The 23,924-nt window shown below is 39.3% G+C and overlaps 1 protein-coding gene across 2 annotated transcripts in view; it reads right to left on the reverse strand.

Moving 5' to 3' along the window:
* SMC5 (structural maintenance of chromosomes 5) overlaps positions 1 to 19,862 on the reverse strand; it is a 44,210-nt gene extending 24,348 nt beyond the window's left edge. The window contains exons 1-9 of one of the 2 annotated variants that reach the window (XM_017807256.1): positions 19,692 to 19,862; positions 18,908 to 19,049; positions 17,743 to 17,795; positions 15,481 to 15,643; positions 13,069 to 13,203; positions 11,652 to 11,792; positions 7,385 to 7,546; positions 2,943 to 3,014; positions 1,865 to 2,120 (exon numbers count right to left, since the gene is read on the reverse strand). In XM_017807256.1, the coding sequence (XP_017662745.1) occupies positions 1,865 to 2,120; positions 2,943 to 3,014; positions 7,385 to 7,546; positions 11,652 to 11,792; positions 13,069 to 13,203; positions 15,481 to 15,643; positions 17,743 to 17,795; positions 18,908 to 19,049; positions 19,692 to 19,819 (1,252 nt within the window). In that variant the 5' untranslated portion in view covers positions 19,820 to 19,862. Of the gene's footprint in view, positions 1 to 1,864; positions 2,121 to 2,942; positions 3,015 to 7,384; positions 7,547 to 11,651; positions 11,850 to 13,068; positions 13,204 to 15,480; positions 15,644 to 17,742; positions 17,796 to 18,907; positions 19,050 to 19,691 lie in introns of those variants that run through there. The other variant, XM_017807257.1, reaches the window with a different exon arrangement.
* Positions 19,863 to 23,924: the final 4,062 nt, after the last annotated feature.

Raw genomic sequence — 23,924 nt, forward strand, 5'->3', positions numbered from 1 at the left:
AGTACACAACACAGTCCCATAGCAAGTACACAACACAGTCCCATAGCAAGTACACAACACAGTCCCATAGCAAGTACACAACACAGTCCCATAGCAAGTACACACTGTAACTAGCATTTTCCAGTCTTTATTGACTGTGCTACTCCAAAAAGAAGGTTGTTAGTAAATGCTAAGAACTAAGTTTCTCTTTCCAGAATTGAGACGCTGCTTAAAGAAATCTTAAGAACTATTAAGGCTTAAAGACTAAAATAAAGTTAAAACTTCAAGAAAAACAAAATGTGGTAGCACAGTAGAAGTACAGGCATTTCATCCTAAAAGTATATTTCTTCAAGACTTTGTTTTTTAAATACAATGATAGAACAAAACATCCCAAGAGAAAAGAAGCAGTGGGACTAGTAACATGAATACCTGTGTGTTGTTTCATGCTTGAAAAAAACAAAATGTGTGACAGTAGACTGTGTGCTCGTCAGCAGAAACAGATCAAATAGTTTCTGTGCTGCTCTAGAGAAAATACATAGTGTCTCCCTCCTGAGATCTCTTGGACTCACTGTACCTCAGTTTCTTCTTGGATTCTATGACAAGTTAACTGCCAGACATACGGGTATGTGCAAATGAGCTAAATTCACTGAGGAATATATCCAACATCTCCTACCTGATAAGCTTTAGTTTTTGAATTTTGTTTCTCAGAAAGAAATAATTGTAAATCCTAGGCTAAAGAAGCTTTCTGTAATTAAGGTTACCTAAAGTTCATCTAGAAAGGACAAATGCTGCATCACTAGCTAATGTAGAGATAAACATATATCTCTATTTATTAAAGAGTATGGCGAAATAAACACTTGAAGAAAAGCACAAAGATCAGCATTTACAGAGCCACAGTGCTGTCTACTCTGTTATATGGATCCGAATCATGGGTCATCTACCACCACCACCTGCGACTCCTAGAATGCTTCCATCAACGCTGTCTCCGTACAATCCTAAATATCCACTGGTCAGATTATGTGACCAATACATCTGTTCTAGAACAAACAGCAGTCACAAATATTGAGGCCATGTTGCTGAGAACGCAGCTGCGCTGGGCAGGGCACGTCTCCAGGATGAAGGACCACCGCCTCCCTAAGATCTTGCTCTATGGTGAACTTGCCACTGGCTGCCACATGAGAGGAGCCCCAAAGAGAAGATACAAGGACTCCCTGAAACAACATCTCAGCCTTGGCCATATTGATCAACATAACTGGTCTACTCTGGCCTCCAATCGGGAGGTCTGGAGACACACCATCTATAACGCTGCTGATGCCTTTGAGAACGCACGCAGGATCACTCTCGAGGAGAAAAGACAACACAGAAAGAATCGTGCCTTGCAGAATTTACCACCTAAGGAGTCTTTCTGCTGTGCCTTTTGCAACCGGACGCGCCTATCTCACATTGGCCTTTTTAGCCACCAACGCACTTGCAACAAACGTGGGTAGAGACCTTCCCAAATCTTTGTTTGCGAAGCCCAGCCACGATTTATTACAGAGATAATTGTAAAAACTGCCTCTTGAAAGAAAACTGCTTTTATTTTTGCATCCTACTAACTACACACCTTCCTTTAGTAACCAAAAAAAACCCAAAAGGAGTCCCCTTACCTGAGATCAGAAATACTAATTTTTTGGAGAATAGTTTTAAGGTCAATCGTTACTTTTGAATCTTCTCATTCTATTTTGAAAGTCTTGTCTGCTACTTTTAATAAAAAAGGAGAGATGACTGCCAACTATGAGGCTTGAGGTAAACACCTGAAATTATTTCACTACAGCCGGAAAAGGAGATCCTGTACAGTCATTAACACAGTAAAATAAAGCAACAAACAAAAACCCAAGTAACTTACTTTTCTCTTCTCTCTCTTGATTCCTTTTCTCTGCTCTTAGATCACTGATATCACTATCAATATTTGTCCTTTCTTCTTGTAATTTTTTCAGCTCTTTATTAATAGCATCAATTTGTGGCTGAAGATTCTCACATACTGCCATTGTGTTCAGCTCATTCTTCCACGTCTCTATTATCTCCTGAGTAGTGTGTATTTTCTTCTGTCTGTCCATTTCTTCATCTTTTTTCATTCTCAGAGCTTGCTTAATTTCTTCAATCTAAAAATTTTGAGTATTTTCAATAAGAAAGGAGTTTAGTATATAGAGCCTAGTCTGTAAATATATATATATACACAAATGCCTAGGATACCTGTACAACTGGTATTAAATGCTGATATAACCATGCACTCAACCCCTAGGAGTCTGTCACAATTCCAATAGCACTATGGTAGTTGAAGTACATAAGCAAAAACACAATTAGGCTTTTAAAACAATTATTGAAGTTCCTTCATTTTCACCAAAGCATAAGCCTAAAGCTTAACATATTCCTTAACACATCAAAAGTTATTCTGTGATTAAATAAAACCTCTAGCACAAACACAACTTTGAAATTTTGACTCTGCACCCTTGTACTAAACGTATTTCTTGACCAAGTGCTTAGATTAAGCTCTAGCACTGGTTAACATCTTTGCATCTTCTTTTGAAGAGATGCTGGATATATACACTTACCAGAAGCAACTACCTCACCTCTCACACAGAGGGTCTGAGGGCATTCATAATGCTGAAGGCATCACTACAGAGACTGTAGCTTTTCAAGGAAAGCCTGTCATATAGTGTTTGTATATATCCATATTTATACACACACATTGTCTATTCCTAAGTTCGCTGCACCAAGGCAACTCATTTTATGTAGCATACACACATCCCTTAGTAATACCTATTTGACTAACAGCAGTTCTGAAGATTCCTTGTGTACTGGAGGAAGTGAAGTGTGCAAGCACTTGCAGCATCTTCATGGAAATGTGCCACTCCGCTAACAGAAGAGCAGACAAAAAAGCCCAGAGAAACACCAAAGAAAGTCACAAATATCAAGACTTTTACCTTTTTTTCTTTCATCTCCAAAGCATCTTGCTTCTGTTTAATTCTCTGGGAAATCTCTACGATTTTAGCAGTCTGCATACAGAAAGGTATTTAAATTATAGTCATAAATTCAGTTATACTTGTAATAAGCGGTCATATTTTAAGAAACATTCTATATAACATAACTAAGCATTTACTCCATATTTTACTAATGACGAAGTAACTTACAGTTTTTTATTATTCTTAACTCTATATGTAACATGTAATTTCAGCAATTTGTGAAGAATTTAGAATGGTATGCAAACTGTTCACAACCATTCAGCTATATATCTGCCAGTTCAGGCACGACATATAGAGGAAGTGTCCTAACCTAATGTGAAATTAAAGTAACTCCATCCTTGATTTCAAGGATTTCATCCTTGATCTGGATATATAACATTTATCCAGATCCTTACAATTATAAAGTGTTCTTGCCCCTTTTTCCAAACCAACTTCACCAAAGAAAGCTGATACTTAAGAGCAAGCAAGGCATGAGTTCCTAGACACAAGCTGGCCAAACAGAATTTGACAGTCACCTTGCCTCTGAAGTGGACTGTGCTGAAGCTATACCCTACACAGCTGAGCTTGACAACTTGTTGGCTCATGTGCAGGCATCCATGTCTCTACTCTTCCTCTATCCACAGATTCTATAAAGGTGTACAATAACATCGATTGGAAGGAACTTTTTGGCAGCTCCCAGTTCAAGTCCTTTCTCAGACTAGGTTTTATTAGTGCCCAGGCACTTACACACCTGAGTTCTGAATGCAGTGGAGTGTACTATGCTTTCTCTGCAAACTTAATTCCTCCTTTCCTGAATCCTCAAGGTTGAAAACAGTGCAAACAGAATACTGGAACACTACAGAAGGATGGAAGGACTGTAAGAAAATTCCAATGCAGACAAGGAAACAAACGCAGTACTCTCACCAAAGGACATGTCTTCCTACAAACTGAGTCATACTGAAAATACCAAGATGCACCAAGAATGGAGAAAATAGAACTATGCAGAATCTTCTCCCTTCCACAATCTCAAAGATACACAAAAACTTGAGACTCAGACTCCACAGCTGTTTGCATGAAGGCAACATGGAACAAATACATCTTGGTCTTGCAGTTGACTGCTATGAGGTACTGATTCTGTGATGCTCTCGCTAAAGAGCATCTGAAGAGGAAGCTCTCTCCCAGGAAATTGATGCACGATGTTCACAAAACAATTCTGAAGGCTCTCAAAATCAGGACACTATTAAGGAACTGAAATTCCACTTTTCAATTATTATATTTCAATTATTATATATTTATATATACACCTACCCTACAGAAAAATAACTATAATTGTCTTTATGATTTTCATGGTACAGCCACAACAGACTGCTTTATACTATTAAATATGGATAAAAAATTGCATTTCAGAGTCAACTGTCTTCATATACCTTTAAAGAGACTGAACCAGAAACTGTTCTAGACTTCCCTTATACAATTTTATCAACTCCTTCCTACAAAACAGGTCTCTTCCTTTTTTCCCCACAATCTACACATACAATGATCCCAAAGCACCAATTCTGACTAGTAATTTTTAATCTAACCCAATAATTAAAAGAATTTTAACACAGGAAGAGACAGGAACAAAGTCATGTGATGTCTTGACACACTAATTTCTTCCCAGATTTAGCTCCACCTTTACTTTCAGTTCAGCTCCTTCTAGGCAAAATTTTAACTCCACGCCCAGCTTTTTACCAACAAAGACAAAGAGATGGTTGATCTCTGCTCTCACATATGTACCCTCAAGCCAAGAGCAAGATCTCAAGCAGCAGTGAGAATTACAGTTACTTGATAATGGATACAAACCTTGACCAAAGGGTCCGAAGACCATTCCCTACAGGTCTGTGTGCCCAAAATAGAGCAGACTTAAAATACTAAACTGCTTTTGACATTTAGCTTGAAAAGAAACTCCTTCTGAGTCAGAATAGTTACACTTTTTCTATAATAAAATCATTCATTAATCAACTTCTGTTTAGTTACAGAAGAATTATCTATGAAATGCTCACCAAATGCTTGCACCTACAAAGACTGAATTTCAAGTTACAAAAAATTCAAGCAGTCTACAAAAAAGTGACATACTAATGAAGAAGTAGCAACTTAAACAATTTTAAGGTATGGTATTTAAAACTCTTGTGAAACTCCTGACAGTGCAACCAGCAATGACTCTCCTTATAGAAGGCATTCTAACAGCTCAACAGGAAGGTTATGTAGAAGGGAAATGGATTTCAGCACCCAAAGAAAAGCTACTGTCACAAAAATTCACAAAGTAGCAATACTCTAACATCATCTTCACTGGCCTACCATCCTACAAATTGTTCATGGCATAACCAAGAATATAATATATTCCCTTAAGTCTTTTTCCACAATTCTGGACTGTATGCATCCAAGATAGAATAATCATCATTCAAATTAGACCTGGACACACTATTTAACACCAGAACAAAACTCAGATTTGGAAATGTCTTACTATAATATTACATATAGCATAGTATCAGCTATAAATTAAATACAAAATAATAACTAATGGTAACTAATCACTGGAAAGTAGTATTAGAATATTACATTTGATGTAAATAATTTATAGAACACTTACTGCAATATTCTAATACTGCTTTCCACTTTTGGCTTCTGAAATATTGCAAACAGATGTACCTAATCCATTTTCCAAGCCCAAACTAAACATCACTTCAGCATACAGTTAACCTTGTGAACATTTTGTATGTGAAAGCTTTACTCCACAAGTTTAGATTGAGCAGAAAAATACGCTGATTCAAGAGTATAAATCAATCAGCTAGTACATTCCCCTGTTTTTCTTCCACTTTGTACAAAGCAGCCTATGCCAAGCAAGCTCTCTGCAAGTTAAAACTAAAACAATCCCTGTTTTGTCCTAGGTTTCTCATACAGAGTACAAAAGATCTACAGAGGATAACTTTTATATGACTGTAGCCCAACACTTCCAAGAACAGTGGTACCAGTGGTTAAGTAGAACTCTTTCCTATTTGAAGAAAACATATTAGTACAACATTCATTAAACTGAAAGATGAGTAAAACCTAGCAGGATAACACCAAGCAGTGAAAACAAAGCTTATCAATTCACAAGCATGAAGGCTCTTACTGCATATGAAAATTAATTTCAAGCTTCCAGCTGTTTACTTTCCTCTAAGGAAGAGTAAAACTTTAAACAACAACAAAAACCTTCAAAACAAAAAACCTAACTACAGCAAAAAAGTCCACTTCAATATTTTTAAACATTTAAGTATTCTGAATCACAATATAAACTTTTGTAGTAATGTGGTACACGAAATCCAAAGAATACATTTAGCAAAAGGCTTTCCTAATAATAATAATAGTGAGGTGCTTGTGTAAATGATATTTTCTGGTACAGTGTGTATCACAACAAAACAGAAATGCTGTAAACAACAATCTGTGGATCTTGTTTGTCTTTTTCTCTGGCTTGGTTTTGGATCTGTTTTTTGTTTGGGGCAAGGGTGTTTGCCTTTTTTATTTTTAAAGCAACCACGTGCATGGCCCAGTAGCTCAGAGTGGTAAATGGCACTGAAGTTTCAGATCCTGATTCTATAAGATGCTTCAGTGCAGCAGTTCTCTACAGGTGTCACATGTCTCCATATCAAGTCCTCTGATCTGATCAGTTATCTTCAAAGAGAACTCACTGCAGTGAACATTCTCATGTTATCATTTATCTTCAGTTATCCACTAAAAATTCGTGCAGCTCATGCAAACAATGACTTCTGCAGTCTCAATAGTATATAGTAGTTAAAACTCTGCAGAGAATTACAGTACTATTTTTCATACAGAAATAGTAAACCCTGATAGCAGCTATCCAAAAAACAGCCAGTAGGCTGTAACACATAGGTAGGTTTACCATTAAATTTCCTTATGCATAAAAATATTCACAACCTATGGAGAATTACTGTGCCCTCATGGAATGACATTCAATATTTAAGAAATGCAATAGGCCAGAAAAGTTGTAATTTAACTTAAATTAACTACCCAAACTGGCTACATTTTAAGAAGATAAGAGCATCCACAAATCCAAACCATAGATGAAAACAAGCATCTAATTCAACAGAAGTACCTAACTTGGGGAAACTTAACATTATATCCCTGTAAAAAGAATTATAAAATTTGCTCCTACAAAAGCAAGAGCAGAATTACAGAGTTGCTTCTGAATTTTTACTAAGGAATGTATGCCTAGAACAGAGATACGAATGTAACAAGAACCAACGGCACAGGTGCTTCAGAAAGATTTCTTCTGAAACACATCATTATGACACATGAGAAAGCAAGCAGTTATTACTTGACATTTCACAAAGCTGAACAAAGAACATCTGAAATATAACACGTTAACCAAGAATGTCAATACCTACATTATCTCTTGTTTTCAAATCCAGACTGTTCAAATTTTCTTCAGCTTCTCGGATTTTTTTTGCCCTTGGGAACTGCCTTTCTTTCAGAATCTCCAGGTCTTTCTTGGCTTTGTTTCTGCGCTGTTTCACTTCCATATACTGCATACGAACATTTTCATATTCCTTGGAGGAGTTGAAAGTAAAATAATTAAAGACTTCCATCTTCTACTCCACTATTTTATACTGCCCTAACATTTTATTTCACTATTATGAGTTTTAGCAGAAAGATCTCTTTCAGAACCTAGTATTAGAAGAACTACTTAAGTAATCCTCCTGTTACTAGTCACAATGACTAGGAGTTGTAAGGATTATTCAGTCCCCAGTGAACAAGCACACAAATTACTTGGTTCTTAAAAATTATGCAATTCAAGTTGCAGAAGAAACAACCAATTTGTCTGCAATTACCTTGTCTCTAAGTCCATCTGGGATCGGTGTGGAAAAGTAATTTTTTACCCCTTCTGTCCATAATTTGAGACTACTTAAGCAGAAGTCCTCAAGCTAAGGAGCAAATAACCACAGACAACTTCAGGAGAACGAAAAGTAAAGGAGCTGGACAGATCCAACCTAGTAACACACATAACTGCTGAACTAAACCAAAAGGACAGAGTGGAACAGAACTTCAGAAAACAAACAAAAACTCCACCATACATCACAAATAGCAAAGAAGTAACTATCTAGGAAGTTTAACTGGAGATACATTCCTGAAAGGAAAGAGATGGTAAGAAGTATGGTGACCAATAACTTTCACTTCAAGAAGGCAGGAATTTTGAGGAGAAAGCAGTTAAAACTGAGAGAGTCAATGTCAATGATTTTTTTTATGTGTTATGCTCTCTAGAGGAAAAAAAGAGGATGGAAAAAGAAACCCAAACAAACAAAGAAACAAAAGAACATTACTGCTCCAGGACTGTTAAGGGTTCACAAGTGAAAAAGGTGCTCAGAGGACCAGAGGGAGGAGGAGTAGATTCATGTATGCAGGGGGACTGAGGAAGGGAGAGCTGTTTGATTTTGTATACACTAAAGAAAGCCTCTGATTTAGAGCATATGCCTAGCTTATTCCAAGATAAAAACAGCCTGGAAGCTCTATCTGTAACAGCTAACTCAGCTTTATCTGCTACTGCGTTTTCGTAGTTACTGAATTATCCTGATTAATCACAAATACATCAACATAGGTTATAAAATTCAAGGTCTTTTTTCATAGTATCTTTTTCATAAAGCCAAAAAGTATTTGAAGAAAGCTGCTGTAACTGATGAGGAGTATGATCAGTAGCCAATGTTACAAAGTTAGAGGTAAAGCGATCATACTTTCACTAGGCTGAAAGAATAAGCTTAAAATTTAGCTCTGCTCTAAAGAAGTTATTAAGTTTCAAGGTTAAAGCAATACACACACATACAATTACGTTTCATTTCTTCCTAGAAGTTGTCATGACACCACTTTTATACAGTTGATCCCTTTATCACTTAAGAAAACTTGACTTTCAAGTTGACCTCTATATTTCAGTAATCCTTAAGCAAATAACTTTGATCCATGTAATTATGTACCCTGTTAAAGATCTGCAGAACTTCTAAAGCACTTCAGCACCCCCAAGAGATTTGCATCTTAATCAGAGAATAGTATTTTTCTTAATTGTAAATGTCAGAGGAGGAAAAGAATGGACATGGCTTGGTCAAAACACATTTTTCAAAATTATGTGTTTCCAGGACACTTACAGCAGCAGGCAGAACAGCATTTCCTGCCATTAAACCACCTTAAACCAGTATTCCTCATGGTACATCACATACACAACTTTAAGCTTCGAGGGGTAAGAAACCCCTTTTCTGTAAGGCTTTATAAAAGAGGGATTATCTGTGTCAAACAAAAGCCCCTAGCCCCTGCAGCACTGACTGTAGATGACACCATCACTTGATGCAAGCCCCACTAAGGTACACACAAGAACATAAAGCATCCCCTAAATCCTTTAATGTGGTACTCCTACTGTCCATTCTATGCAATTTAAAGCACATGTTCAAAAGCTTATTAGGCAGACATGCATAAAAATGGTGCATAATTCTCAAAAGAGAAACTTGGTGCTGTCTAGAGAAAAATGCTTGATTAGAAACATGTTGCTCAGGTGAAGAGCAGTAGAGTTTTCAGAATAAAAATGCACTTAGAGTGGTCAGAACATTAAGAAGTTCAGCACTAGATATCCCCTTTTCCATTAGGATCAAGAGATTGTCTAATGTCATATTTCAGTTAACATGTTTTCAGGCTGCCTGTCTTCCTATTTCATAACATAATGCAAAGTTTATATATCTGCCTCCCCCTGATTTGAAGGCTCACCTACAGCTTCTGTTTTCTTACAGAGGTAAATCTAAACAGCTAGGTGTGTTTGGTCTTCAAGTAGAAACCTCCCTTTTGGAGAGGATGGAGGAGAGAAAACATCCACTCAAGGAAGAATTAACTCCCATACTACCCTCAACTTTGGTAAACCCAATCTGAAGACACCAAAAACATTTATTCTTAGGACTACACAGTGCTAGGTCAGACAACAAAGAAACATGCACTTTTAAGACAATGCATTTCTTCTTTTAGACAGAGCTTGATATTTTGCAATGTAGGAGAATAGTAAGAGTTCTACCACAATTGGACAAACCACAAAATGGCAACAGAATGTGAAATTTTGTTGCTGCCCATAGCTCGAATATCCTCTACCTGGTAAAATAATTATGTTGATGATGACTTTCAATTTCAACTGTAGATTATGCACAAGGAAGTGACTTCTACTAAAACATTCTAGTATACGCTACTGAGCCCGTATTAGAAATCAGAACTTAACAAAGGTTCAAAACACACTGTTGTTTCTATGGATTCAGTGGCCAGAAAGTTAAATTTATCTCAACTAAATGCACCCACCAAAAGCATTTAACGTACTGAGCAACACAAACTGTCTGGAAGACAGCACTGAGAGTAAAGTGTGAAGGAGTTTCACTAAATTTGCTTAAGAAATAGGTAACTAACAGTAATGTTCTCAAACTTATGGAAGGCAATTTAACTGACAGCAGATAAAATTTCTTAGTTTAGTTCTCCCCATGCCAGTTTCCAACCAGTCTTCAGAGTCCTGTATATACAAATATCTTAGAGAACAATCAGTATCCATCTACATTAACTACACAACACCTACACCTCTCTTAATAAAATAATTCTCTTGTTAACTCAGTCAGTTAACTCATTGTTAACTAATGCATCTGCAGTATGAAAACCTTGCATCATTCAGCAAGTGCTGACATCACAGAATGTATACCCTACTTCCTACCTACCACCATCCATCTATTTCAACTACTACCCCTCTGTGCTGTTACTAAAAAGATTAAGGCAGTGATGGTACATCCCCTGAACCCAGTTGCTCAAGATGTAAAGTTTTCTATATATAGTCATGTGAGGCTTTGCTACATGCAAAATTGCAACAAAATAACTTAAGAAGCTTTCCACATTCTCCACAAATAGTACCTGCAAGTTTTCTTGCAAGTTCTGTAACTCTATTTCATGAACTCTAGAAAGTTTGCCAATGAGACAAACATTTCAGTAAACTGAAATCCACATCAGTTTAAACTCTTCAGAAAAATTTAATCTGACCAACCATTCAGCACTAAACTACAATTATCGAAGTGCTGTTCAGAAAGACTTTGTTTTGTGTAAACAACCTGTTCTTCATTCTAGGCTCTTTTAAATTTGTTTTAAAATTTCTATCTGTCCAGACACTAATATTTTTGAGATTGGCAACCTAAATTCACTGTCATGTATGTCACGTACACCAAACCTCAACTAAAAAATTAAGGGAGAATGCAGTCTGTAAAGACAAAAACCCTAGCAAAAATATGGAAAAAAAAAGTTACAGTAGGAAGAAGTACAACTGGCTAGCACTTGAATTAAACCAGTAGTGTCTGCACACAATAAACTACTGCTCCTGGTCTGTACTGTTGGCTTCCCTAAATGGGCAATAACTGCTTGAATTACTTCTGAAGCAACTTCTTCAGTCCAGCTAGATATGTAAGCAAACATCTGATCACAGTTAGGCCAAGAACAGTATTTCAAGACCTGACCTGTTGTCTGCATTAAGCAATCATAGCGATATTCAAGCTGCTCTGGTCAAACTTCTTTTAAAGCAAATTTTGGCCTATTTCCAATTTTGGGGTATTACAAAAAATGGGTTAGGCAAGGAAAACACTGAAAATAAAAATAAAAAAAACTTACCAACCAAGGCCTTTTCCTCTCAAGCATCTCTATCAAGTCTATGTGGCTCTTGTGCTCTAGGTATCTGTCAACATCTTGCTTGTATCGTTCAATCATCTGTTTCATTTTCTCCAATGAGTTAGTTTTTTCTCTGCACAAGTGCTGCAATGTAAGCATCTATTTGGTGAAAACGGTTCTCAGAAACAGTCCACATCTCACCTGTATGTTAAAGCAGAAATTTAACACTAGAGGGGACATTTTAGTACAGCAGTAAATAGAGGGGTACAACCCAACTTGGAATAGTTGTCCCATCTCTCTTCTGAGGGAGAAGGGCTTCCTTCTGGGGGAGCTAAGCCCAGCACTGGCTCTGAGCTGGCAGGAGCGGCTGGGTGGCTGCTGGTTCTGAGCCAGAAGAGGTGTGGCTGTGGTCAGGTCAAGCCCCATGGTGAGCATTTTCGCATGTGAATCACTTTCTCTTTTGTACACTTTTGTTATTAGTGTACAATTGTGTTATCAGTGCTGTTACTATTAATTTTATCTTGCTGCTGTTTCCAGCAACTTCTTCTCATCTCGACCCCTGATCTTGTGCCTCCAATTCTCTCCACCCACCTGCATGGGGAAGAGGAGAGGGGAACAAGCGAGCAGCAGTGTGGTTTGGAGAGTCACTGTGGGGCCACTAAAATGAGGAGTACTGTTCCTAAACCATGACAACCACATACTTTCTGTGAAAGCTAATTCAAACAGAAATCCTAATCTGAAGAAATTTCATGTTGGGTTTTTTTTAAATGTGCTGAGGAAATGAATTCTTGAAGCTCAAACCTTCATTAACCTATATATTTCTAAACATCTAACTAGTTTTGATAAATACTACTAGCAAAAATGCTTGTAAAAGACCATATAGAAATAGGCAACAGAAACAGCAAGGTTAGTACGAGAGTGTAACATGTACGAGTGAAAATGCACGAGTGTAAGCACAAGAAGACACAGCAGAAGAAAGGATTAAACGAATGGCCTGTACGGCTAATAAGAGACACTATTCTCAGAACACTGTTCCTTTTCCTCTTTGTCTGTTCCTTTCTATGGAAGTTTAAGTCAGCAAGATTAAAGCAAAGGACCATCCTGTAATAGCTGATGACTTCTAAAAGACATAAAAGGATCTGCCCAGAAAAGTTGTTGCCAGTCAAGGATTCCAAAGAGATAAGTATTTGACATCCCTTGTTCTCTGTGTCCAGATCACTTGCACACATATCCTTGTACTTACAAGCATGTGAGTGTCAGAGGAAATGAATTCTGAGAGAAGATGAGCATTATCTGGTAAAATCAACTTACAGACTTGGGAAATAAATATCACCTTCTAATTCTGTAAGATCTCATGTTAAGTTTTATCATGATAATTTCCCTCCAGTCACTGCTCTGTCTCTACACAGCACATATTTACCTCCAGTTCTCTTTCCCTTTCTCGGAAGCTTTTTAGTTCGCAGTGGAACTGGTACATTTCTCGAGAACCAATCGATTTTTCAGTGGCTTCAAGCAATTCGATCTTACTCAGTTTTGCAAATTCTCCAACTCTGTCCTACAAAATGAGAAAAAAGTTACAAAAATATAGGATTAGCTAAAACAGTGCAATACAGTAATACTGGATTTATATCCTGCAACCTACTTCTCACGAACATCACCTGACTTACAGTTCTATGCCAGATAGCTCTAGCATAGTTCATTACCATCTCATAGAGTAGCAATGCAGCTCTTCTAAACATTTGTTCTCAGGCTGCTCGAGCTACACCTTTGCAGCAGGAATGCTATGACCAACTCAAAAGTTAAGCCACATAGAAATGAATATTAAAGGTGGCAGCCAAGGCTACCAGGAAGTATTGCTGCTGTGTAAGGGCAGAAGAATAGCTCAAAACCAAGACTGAAGCAAAAGGTGTGCTTGCCATTGATACAGTGGCAGAGAACAAATAAACCCTATCAACACAGTATTACCAAATGAACTGACATTTATGTACTGAAGAGAAAAAGTTGTTTTCAATACGAAGTTATGTTAACAGAGTATGCTGAAAGTCCTACTCTAAACTGGCAATCTGAGACATCCACCAGCTGCTTGTAGAATAATTCATCGTCCTCTTCATTCTAATTGGGTGGTCTATAACAGACTCCCACCAGCATGTCAGCCTTGTTGGCTTTCCCCCTGATTCTGGTCCACAGGCACTCAACCTTATCATTACTGATTTCAAGTTCTACAGACTCAGAAGAGATTCTCTAACATCTAGAGCCACCTCTTCACCTCTCCTACCTTGCCCAACCCTTCTGAAGAGCTTGTAGCTATCCATGGCAGCATTCCAGTCATGCGAGTCATACCACCACGTTCCTGTGATGGTGACTACATCACAGCTTTCCTGCTGCACGACGGCTTCCAGCTCCTCGTTTGTTGCCCATGCTGCATGCACTGGTGTACACACACTTCAGCTGGGCTGCTGACTTCACTTCTCAACCTGGCTTTCCACCCTGAGGCTCTGGAGAGCCTGGTTTTAACCCCTTTCCCCTTCAAACTTAGTTTAAAGCCCTCCTGATCACCCCCAACAACTTAAGGGTTAGAGTCCTTTTGCCCTTGCTAGATAGATGATGCCCATCTGACTCTAACAGGCTGGGTATGATAGAATTTGCTCCATGGTCAAAAGAACCAAAATTCTGCCAGTGGTACCAATCTTTTAGCCACCTATTGATAAGATGGGTTTTCCTACTCCTCTCCTCATTCATCCCTGCTACTGCAGGAAGTAGTAGGGACAAACACCACCTGTGCTGCTGTCCCATTACCCAATTGAGCTGGCACTTTGAAGTCCTTTTTAATTAGCCTGGTACCTCTTTCAGTACAGTCATCACTGGAACACCAGCAGTGGATAATCAGAGGGCTGGATTAGCTCAGGGAGTCTTCTACTACTATCCCTCACCCAGGCCCCGGGAAGGCAGCAGACTTCCCCGTGGGATGGGTCCGGTCAGCATATAGGGCCTTCAGTTCTCCTCAGAAGAGATTTGCCTTCTACAGTTACCCTTCCTTTTTCTTTGTGGCTGTGGCTATAACCCGTCTACTAGACGAGGTGCAAGCTGGAGACCCTCCAGACACATCATCTTCTTGACTGTCCTCTGCCTGACTCTCTGGGTCCAGGACCTTAAACCTGTTCTTTAACAGCAGCAGGGGAGGTGATGGGGGTCGGCAGGGGATTCCTTTACCTCTGCGACTGGGGACCTGTTTCCATTCCCTGTCATCTACTTGGTTTGCTCCATCTGCCTGATGGCAGGAGGGGCAGGGGGTTGAAAAGAGTGTGACTCTACCAGACTACTTCCCTTTCACTTTCCCTAATACTCCTTAGCCTCTCCACTTCTTCCTTGAGCTCCACCACTAAGCACAGCAAATCAATCACCCGCTCGCATCATACGCGGGTGTCTCTTGCACTGTCCTCTGGTACTAACGCCAGGTTCAGACATTCCCTACAGCCAGTGACCCGAACAGCTGTGCCCTTCTTGAGGGGTTCTGTTTGGGTCAGCACACTCCTCCTGATATCAGCAGCAACGGCTTTCACTTGTTTGGAAACCATTGCTGGGTCGAGTTGTGGAAAAAAAAAGAAAAATACCCAGAGCCGCACACCTACCTCACAACTCACCAGAAAGAGCTGGGAGGGTGCCTGTGCCCTTCCTGCTCGCCCTGCCTGTGCAAACTGCAATGCCACGCCCCTGTCTGCCCACTCCTGTTCACTGTGCTTCCAGGAGCAGTTTAAATCTCCTGGCAAGGAGCTTGGCTCCACCCCCGGTCAGCTGATTAGGCCTCAGGGCAGCTGGTCTGATTCATCCATACCTGAGGAAGAAAATGGCACAGATTGTCCACATGGATGTTTAAAGCTGCAATGTGTTCTTCTACTGCTTTCAGGGTTGCTGGCTTTCTGTTGATCCACCACGATGATGTGTTGTTCACCACTTGAATCTCACGGGTGATAATAATATTGCCTGGTGGCTTAAACCTGATTAATAAAAATAAGTGCTTACACTTTTGAGAATACACAAAGTTTACCAAGTGTCAAAGTATTACCAGAATTTTTAGACAGCTAAATATTTAATATAAATAACTGGACAGTAGCATCAGATTCTCATTTCATTATTCAGAAAACATCCAGTACTTCAGTGATGAACTAAACTCATATGGAAAGCATCCTAGAATATCTGCAAATCTTAACTCAGAGGAAGTAATTTACATAAATGAGATGCTCATGCTGAATGTATGAAACATTCAAAACTTGTTGCAGATGTTAACAGTTTCTATGAAAGTGTAATTTTTTTGTTTGACATTTAGTAAGTTTAAAAATTGGCATTAAGGAGGTACACACCAGCTGTAAGGCTTTAAAATAAAGCATTAGTGTACAGAACTATATCAATAAGCTGTGCATACATACTCCATCTGGGAATAAAGACAACATCATAAAGCATAAAAAGACTAATTTTCATTTTCTGATTTTAAAAACCAGTAAAAACACATTAATTGTCCATTTAGTTCTCTAACTCAACACTTATTTTCAGAAGTTTAGTCTGTTTAAGATGCATCAATAACAAATGAGCAATGAGGTAAGTGAAATTTTGGTTATAAGTTTGATTTAGAAATTGTCTAGTGCCTCTTAAGCACATTGTTAAAACTGGAAAACACAGGCTTGTAAAAGTTTAGTGGCCACATACCTTAGGAGACTTAAGAACAGAGATCAATGTAAAGTGAATATGCATCTGCTGCCAGCTTTCAGATTAAGTGCCACAGGGATATGAGTCTACTTCTTGAAGACTGGATGATTCTTTCCTCCATTACCTTATTTTAATCAGACTTCCTTCAAGAGACATAGAAAGCCACGCTCCTTTTCTTTTATCAAATTAAAGACTTTTACTACTATAACCTGATTTTAATTATAATTCAAGGGCCAAATTCAACCAGCACAGTATATGCCTACAGAACTCAAATTTTTCAATTCCTGTCAAAATGCCATCTTCTGCATCACTGGTCTTTCAATCTAAATGTTGTATTTAAGTATTTTCTACCAATTAGATAAAGGGCTCAACTGCATTGCAACCACTAGAATAAAAATGCTAAGTCTTCAAACGGCAAGACTCTTTTCAAACTTTCAAGTAACATCAGGATGTATTTATGATGAAATAATAACACCATCTACCCTGAAAGACATCCTACCTCCTGACCTACTGCTTGGCCAGTCTCCAAAGAATGTTGTCTTTATTCACTTCCACAAGAACAAAAGTGGACAGGTCTTGTTCAGAGGCCTGTTCCAGTATTTTTTTCCTTAATATAATTTTCTTTTTATGCAATCTGATCAGGGTGGCCAATTGTTAACACAAGTTATGAATTAGTTGATTATCTCTATCTTTCATTTAGTTCACACGAACAGACCAGGTTAAGGCTTATTAAAAACACCTGTGTCACTGCATCCACAAAAAAGCAAGGAAGCACGTAATATGGCCCTATATCACAAGTTACAAATTTTACAGAGTAAGTCCAAATGATTTTGATTTGGTCTGTTTTGCAAAAGCTTACATACAAGACTGCATTAGCAAGAATGAGCCAGATCTTCTAGTTTTTTTGTGTCAGTATGTAATGGTTTTGGTATGAATGTAGGAGAGCTCTTCATACTACCAGTATCAGTATAAGAAAGTGAAGGCAGAACAATCTGTTTCAATATTTAGACTTTGACTTTTTTCAATTTAACAAAAAAATTCCAACCTCTACATAATGATGGCAGTGCTGACTGTATTTGAACCATCTGAACCTTAAATGTCATCAAAACCTAAACATACCATATACAACAATTTTTATCTATACATTCTTTTTACATAAGACAAAGTGAAAGGCTCCAGAAAGTGAGATCAAGAGCAGCCATCACTGCTTATTTCTTCTGTGGTAATTATTTAACCTTAAAATTTTTAAGTCTGGGGGAATAAAAAGAGAAAAAAGCACCAGCTTAAAGACAGACCTCTGTATACCAATTTTTTTTTACCTAGCTTTGTGAATAACTGAGCGGAGAAATGATCTAATTAAAAGTGAATGAGGGAATACAGTTTTAGTACTTACAGTTCAATTTCCACTAAACCTTTCGTGCATCCCTGCTTTACGAAGAGACCAACCTAGAAAATTCATTTAGAAATTGTTATTGCAAAATAACAGCACAGTATTAAAAGTTAATATTTTACAAAAACATGCATTTGTATAATACAGTTGACATAATGGGATATTTTATTGAAAATATACAATTAATTTTTTTTTTAACTATTAACTAAAGATAAAGGAACACACTTATCTAGCATCATTAGAACTTCCTCCACAAGTTAATCTTTCCTGATTAACTTCAACCTCCAAAATCGAACAAATTATCATCAGCAGATCCACTGAGAGGAAGCTCCCACAAATCAGGACAACAAAGGAAATACAAATGAAAAGATACTGCCAAATATCTGTACCAACAGAACTACCAATTCTAATAGTATAAAAACAACCCTGGAAAGTCAATAAAAATACCAACACACACTAACTGCCATGAAGTCAATTTCTGTATTTACATTTGCTCCTGGCTCAGCTGCAACAAGAGAATATATACAATCACTTAGGCACTCAGATTCATTGCTTCAAAGATCTACTAAAATACATTGTATAAAACGAGAATATCCATGATAGCAACTGCAAAACTTGAAAATTACACAATACAAACTTCCTACTACAATTTCAACACATGATCTCTTGGGAGCAAAAAAAAAGTAAATATAGTAGAGCAATCCAAATTCCACTTAAACCTAAGATCAGTGCCTGCATACTTTCAGAGATATTCTCAGACACACTAAGGATATGTTATTTCTACAGATACCATCTACTCAGAAATTTAATTTACACTGTTTTGTTTATTTCTCCTTTAGTTGGTACTTCTGATCAAATGTTATCTAGGCATTTTTTTAGCCCCACTATGGATGCTTAATCATCTTCAAACATAACCTCTAGTCCACCCAGGTTGCAGTGTAATTCAGGTGTTTTCATTTTATAATTCATCCAAGACAACGATTAATTCAGAAAGAGAAAATCCCTTTGTAAAACCCTTTGCCTCTGAAATAGGCAATTCTTCAGTTTGGACACCTACCTTTTATGAAAATAAAGTAAATCAAGGAAGAGCCTTTCGTCCCTTCCTCCACTGGACAATGCTCTTAACCAACCTCAGATTCAACATGAAATTACAAAAGCTCATAGTTACCTTATCGGCCCGACCTATGAAAGAAGGTTTCCCAGCCAGTCCCAGGCAGATGGCACAAACAATGCTTGACTTCCCTGTTCCATTAGCACCTACAACCACGTTCAGGTTGGGCCCTGGATATACTTCACAGCTATCATATATTCTGGAAAACATAGTAATTTTTTTGAATCTTATAGACACCACATTTCCTTGAAAAAAAGAATACTTTCTTAAAAACAATTTATGATTTAACTGAATACAATGTAAAATTACCTAATCTAAACTCAATCCCCAAACACAATTTGTAAGAAAACCTCAAGAGTGAAAATTAATATTTCAATAAAACTCCGTGAAACAGACAGATTCCTACCAGACAGAGTACTCACAAGAACTTCCTTCAAAATTAGTGATTATAAAGAACCAAATTCAGCAACATAATGATAATTTATCTTGAATTTACTAGGGTATAATTTTATTTTATGTATTAAAAAAAATTAAAAAAGACAAAATTGAGTGAGCTCAGTCAATTCTATTATATTTAACTCCAACTGCCTGCTGTACCACAGTCGCACAAGATTCCACTCATTTAACCCACACGGCAGGTTCACTCCACACTCCGAACAGGGTACCGCCTTGCAAGGAAGGCATCCCTTGACGCAGTCCCTCTTGCAGCCGCCGCCACCCGCGGTAACCCCGCTTCGCTGCTGTGGCCTCTCGGCTGCAGGCCCGCCGGGAGGGACGGGCGGAGGGAGGCCGCAGCCCCCCGAGGTGGGGGAGAGCGCCCCTCACTCATTCACTCACTCACAGGAAATTCTTCATGAAGATCCGAACGACGGAGCCCAGGACGAAAGGCTGAGGTGGTTTGCCGCCCTTCGCGGCCCTCCTGTCCGCGCTGCCATTTTCCCGCGCGGGCTCCTCCTCAGCCGCCGCCATCTTGGCCTCTATCACCCTCCCTCCCACCCCCCCTTCGGCCCCAACGCCGGGCTCTCGCGCGCGCCGCGCTCTTATGGCCCGGGAGGGCGGGACTAAATTGCGCTGGAGCTCTTCATTGGCGGGAAGCGCGCCGTGCCGGCGTCTATTGGCTGGAGGGGCGCGGGTGCGGGGTGCGCGCCGGGGCGGGGCGTTGCGGCGGGTGAGGCCGCGCGGCGCGCGGGGCCGGTGCTTGCCCGCGAGGAGGCAGTAGCCCGCCGGTCTGTGAGGAGCATCTGCTCAGCGGTGTAGTGTTTGTTACATTTCCAGCAAAGTAGCAGGAAAAACGTTGTTTACACGTGTTCATTCCGAGACCAGACAAGACAACCTGCAGGGAGGATAGCCGCCCTTCAGAAACGCTCCTAAGAGTGACATACTCCTGTCAGATGCCCGGCGTCTCTCAGCAGGCGAGGGCTGAGCCTCGAGAAGGGTTTACTTTACAGAACGTTCGACCATCTTTCATTTAAGGGGTTGTTTCCACCTTGCTGTGGGTTTTGGGGTCTTTAGGGACCCCTGGTGGCCTATATATGCTGTTGTTTTTCACCCTGGCTATGGAAGCTGCAACAACGGTTAAAGTTGTTGGTGGCCGCAGAGCCCCTGAACGGGATTGCACCGGCTTGGCTTGTCACAAAACCCAACCTCCCGTTCACCATCGCTTCTGCGTAAGCCAGTTACAACATTATGCGGAGACTGCGGGAGCTGGGCCTGTTCAGGCCAGAGAAGAGTGAGGGGGGATCTCATTAATGCGTATCATATAAACATGTCAAAGGTCTGTGCCAAGAGGATGGTGCCAGACTCTTTTCAGTGGTGCCCAGTGACAGGACAGGGAGCACTGACCATGAGCTAAAACACAAGACATTCCACCTCAACATGAGAAAGAGAGCACTAGAACAGGCTGCCCAGGGAGGACATGAGTCTCCCTCTCTGGAAACATTCAAAACCCACCTGGATGCATTGTGTAACCTGCTCTAGGTTATGGCATGGGGGTTGGACTAGCTGACCTCCAGAGGTCTCTTCCAACCCTAATAATTCTGTGATCTGGGCTAATGGTTCAGTAAATAATGTTTCAAGGCTGCCTGTCAGACAACAGGAGTTGGTGAGGCAGCAGAAGTTCCCAGAAGGAGACATTGTTTCTACTAAGCTCAAGGGTGAGCTTAACTCGCAGGAGCCATTAATCAAGGCTGAGGCCTAATGAAAATTCCTGAGTGGCCCAGACTGAGGAGAGGGGCAGGGGAATGCACAACCACAGACATCAAGTGAGGGTTTTTTTGAGGTGGGATGAGAGTCAATTTTTCTTTTTTTCAAAATGTCAGGGGTAGAACATTCTGACTCTGTCATGTGGCAGAGGGTGCTCTCTTCAGCCTTTGACTTTACACAGCGGTCCTTTTGGAGCAGTGGATCTCCTGAATGAGGGCAGGCACATTCATAAACTCTGTTCAGATCCAGGTAGATAAAATGCCAGGTCTTTTAGTACTTGGCTTGAGCTGTGTTAGTGAATCTTCATGACTGTAAAGTTTGGTTTATGTGTGAAGTTTGGTTTTGGTGTGACACTATAGTAAGAATATAGTTTCATTTACTTTAGCATAAAGCTAGACTGACAATATTATTTTATGTTGTTATTCTGGATTTCCATCGGCATAACCGAGATCTGAGTTCAGCCTTTGCCTTCGAAATTTATAAGAATAATGATAAAATGTCAACTGATGGGAAAATACTTAAAGAATATTAAACAGGAGGCTTTCCATTGATCTCAAGACAAGTTGAGTTCCACTCCACCACAAAGCTACATCTAGAGCAATCAAATACAAGCCTGTTAGTGTTTAGGGTGCTACAGTTGCTTTTCAAGGTTTCTTTTTCACGTGCGTTTTACAGACTGTGATAAAATTGTGAATCAAAGCAATTATTTGTAGTTCTCCAGTATCTTTTGAAGAAATTTTCAGACAGTAAACAGCCGTATTTAAGATCTTCACTTAAGCAACAGCAGGAAATGGGGGATTCTTGCGCTGCTGTCTGCATAATAACATTGTCTGTATTTCCATTGATAAGTGTAGTTGGTTCTGATTGTAAATTGCTAAAACTTCACCATTGAGAAATACAACATCTAGTTCACTTTTCAGCATAGCACGAGAAGACTTGAGCACCTTCTTTGTCTCCCAGATGCATTTTGTCTGGTCATCAGATGACGTCAGTATTAAAGATCCATCCGGTGAAAATGTCACACAGTGAACCCAGCTCATGTGTCCCCTGCAATATGCCACTTTTGACAGAGATTTAATATTCCATAGTTCAACAGAACAGTGAGATAAAACAACTGCTACTAACTCATCATGAGGACAAAAGTCACAGTATTGGATTGTACTGTAATGACTGATGATGACTTGTGTTAACAAATCACATGTTTCAGTATCAAAAAGCAAAAGCTTATTTTTGGCTACTACCAAAATCATGTCACCATTTCTGGATCAAGAGCTACATTTCATTAAAACCTCCACATCATCTGGTTGTTCGTCTGCATTTTTTAAGAAATCTTTTATCCCAATACCTTTTATCCCAATCCCTTTTTATTTCATTTCCTAGTATGGCAAGTCTCAGAAGAACTGTTCTTTGCCCTGCTGTGGTCCCTGTGCCCACTACTGCAGCAGTGAAGAAAGGAACAAAGAGTAAAAAAAATGGATCCAGAAATTAATTGCATGGGGAGTCTCCTATTTGGACTGAGCTGATTGAGTGATTTTTCTCTTACAATAAAACTGAAGTTTGGCAGTAGCGAAATCTCAGTGCACCTTCCCTAGTATTCAAATGTTTTCTAGTCATTCTCTTCCTAGTCTGTGAATTTCCTCTTCTATAAACTGATATTCAGCAGGCATTGAAGTAATTGAAAGCCACATTTCAAATTTTCCCTCTGTTTTGTTTCCTGCAGCAAAAATGGTGGAAAGGTAATGTTGTTCCCTACTTAAGGAAGAACTTAGGCTTTTTTTTTTTTTTCCTTGCAGTCAGGACAATACCTCACACCTGTGGATAAATGCTACCCTCATTGGTAGTGCTAAAGTCGTTGTAGCAGTGAGGTCCCTACAGAACACTCAATGGAGAGCAGGTGAGAGTACTTTCCTTATGTTTTTAATCTAGTAGCCTAAATCTGATTATTTTGATGGAGTGAAGCAGAGTTGCATAAATCTTCAGAGACAGGAATCTAATAGTTATACTTCATGCTTCATTTCATTTACAGAAAAGACCCATCAGAACTATGGAGAGCCACCAAGCCTGATTATTTTAAACATTTCATTTTCATTTGTTTTTTGCTTAGATAATTTGAGCTGAATGTTGATACCAAAGCATACACTTTATAGAATAAATGATTCATAGGAAACAGTCCATTGTTTCTGTTTGCTTTCATTTGCAGAATAATATCAAGACTGATGTGTTCATAAGCAGCTTACAAGGGAGACTGTAGATAGATAGGATAGGCAGTTAAGATGTCAATTTCTTTTGGCTCTTCATCAGTCTCTAGGAAACAATAAACTGCTTCAATCTGTGTGGTACTAAATGTATTGAACTGAACAATCTCTTCTATTGATTCTGGCACCAAAATTAAAGTTTACTGAAGATGCAAGGACCAAGATCATCAAAGGTGTTGTTGATCCTTACAGGCTGTTAGGAAAAGTATATACTTAGTTCTGAAAGGAGCAGAGTGTGGTGACTGAAAGATTAACTTCTACCACTCAGTACATGGCTTCTTGTAGCACTTCAGAAGCTCTCAGCTTTCTTAAGTAATGGGACCCACACATTTCACAGAATCACAGAATATGCTGAGTTGGAAGGGACTCACAAGGATCATCGAGTCCAACCCTTAGGCCTGCACAGGACCATCCCCAAGAGTCACACCATGTGCCTGAGAGTATTGTCCAAATGCTTCTTGAACTCTGTCAGGCTTGGTGCTGTGACCACTTCTCTGAGGAGACGTTTCCAGCACCCAACACCCCTCTGGGTGAAGAACCCCTTTCTAATAACCAACCTAAAACTCCCCTGACACAACTTCAGGCCATTCCCTCAGGTTCTGTCACTGGTCACCACA

Source organism: Lepidothrix coronata, unplaced genomic scaffold (assembly GCF_001604755.1).
Source record: "Lepidothrix coronata isolate B3197 unplaced genomic scaffold, Lepidothrix_coronata-1.0 Scaffold18, whole genome shotgun sequence".
Taxonomy (NCBI): domain Eukaryota; kingdom Metazoa; phylum Chordata; class Aves; order Passeriformes; family Pipridae; genus Lepidothrix; species Lepidothrix coronata.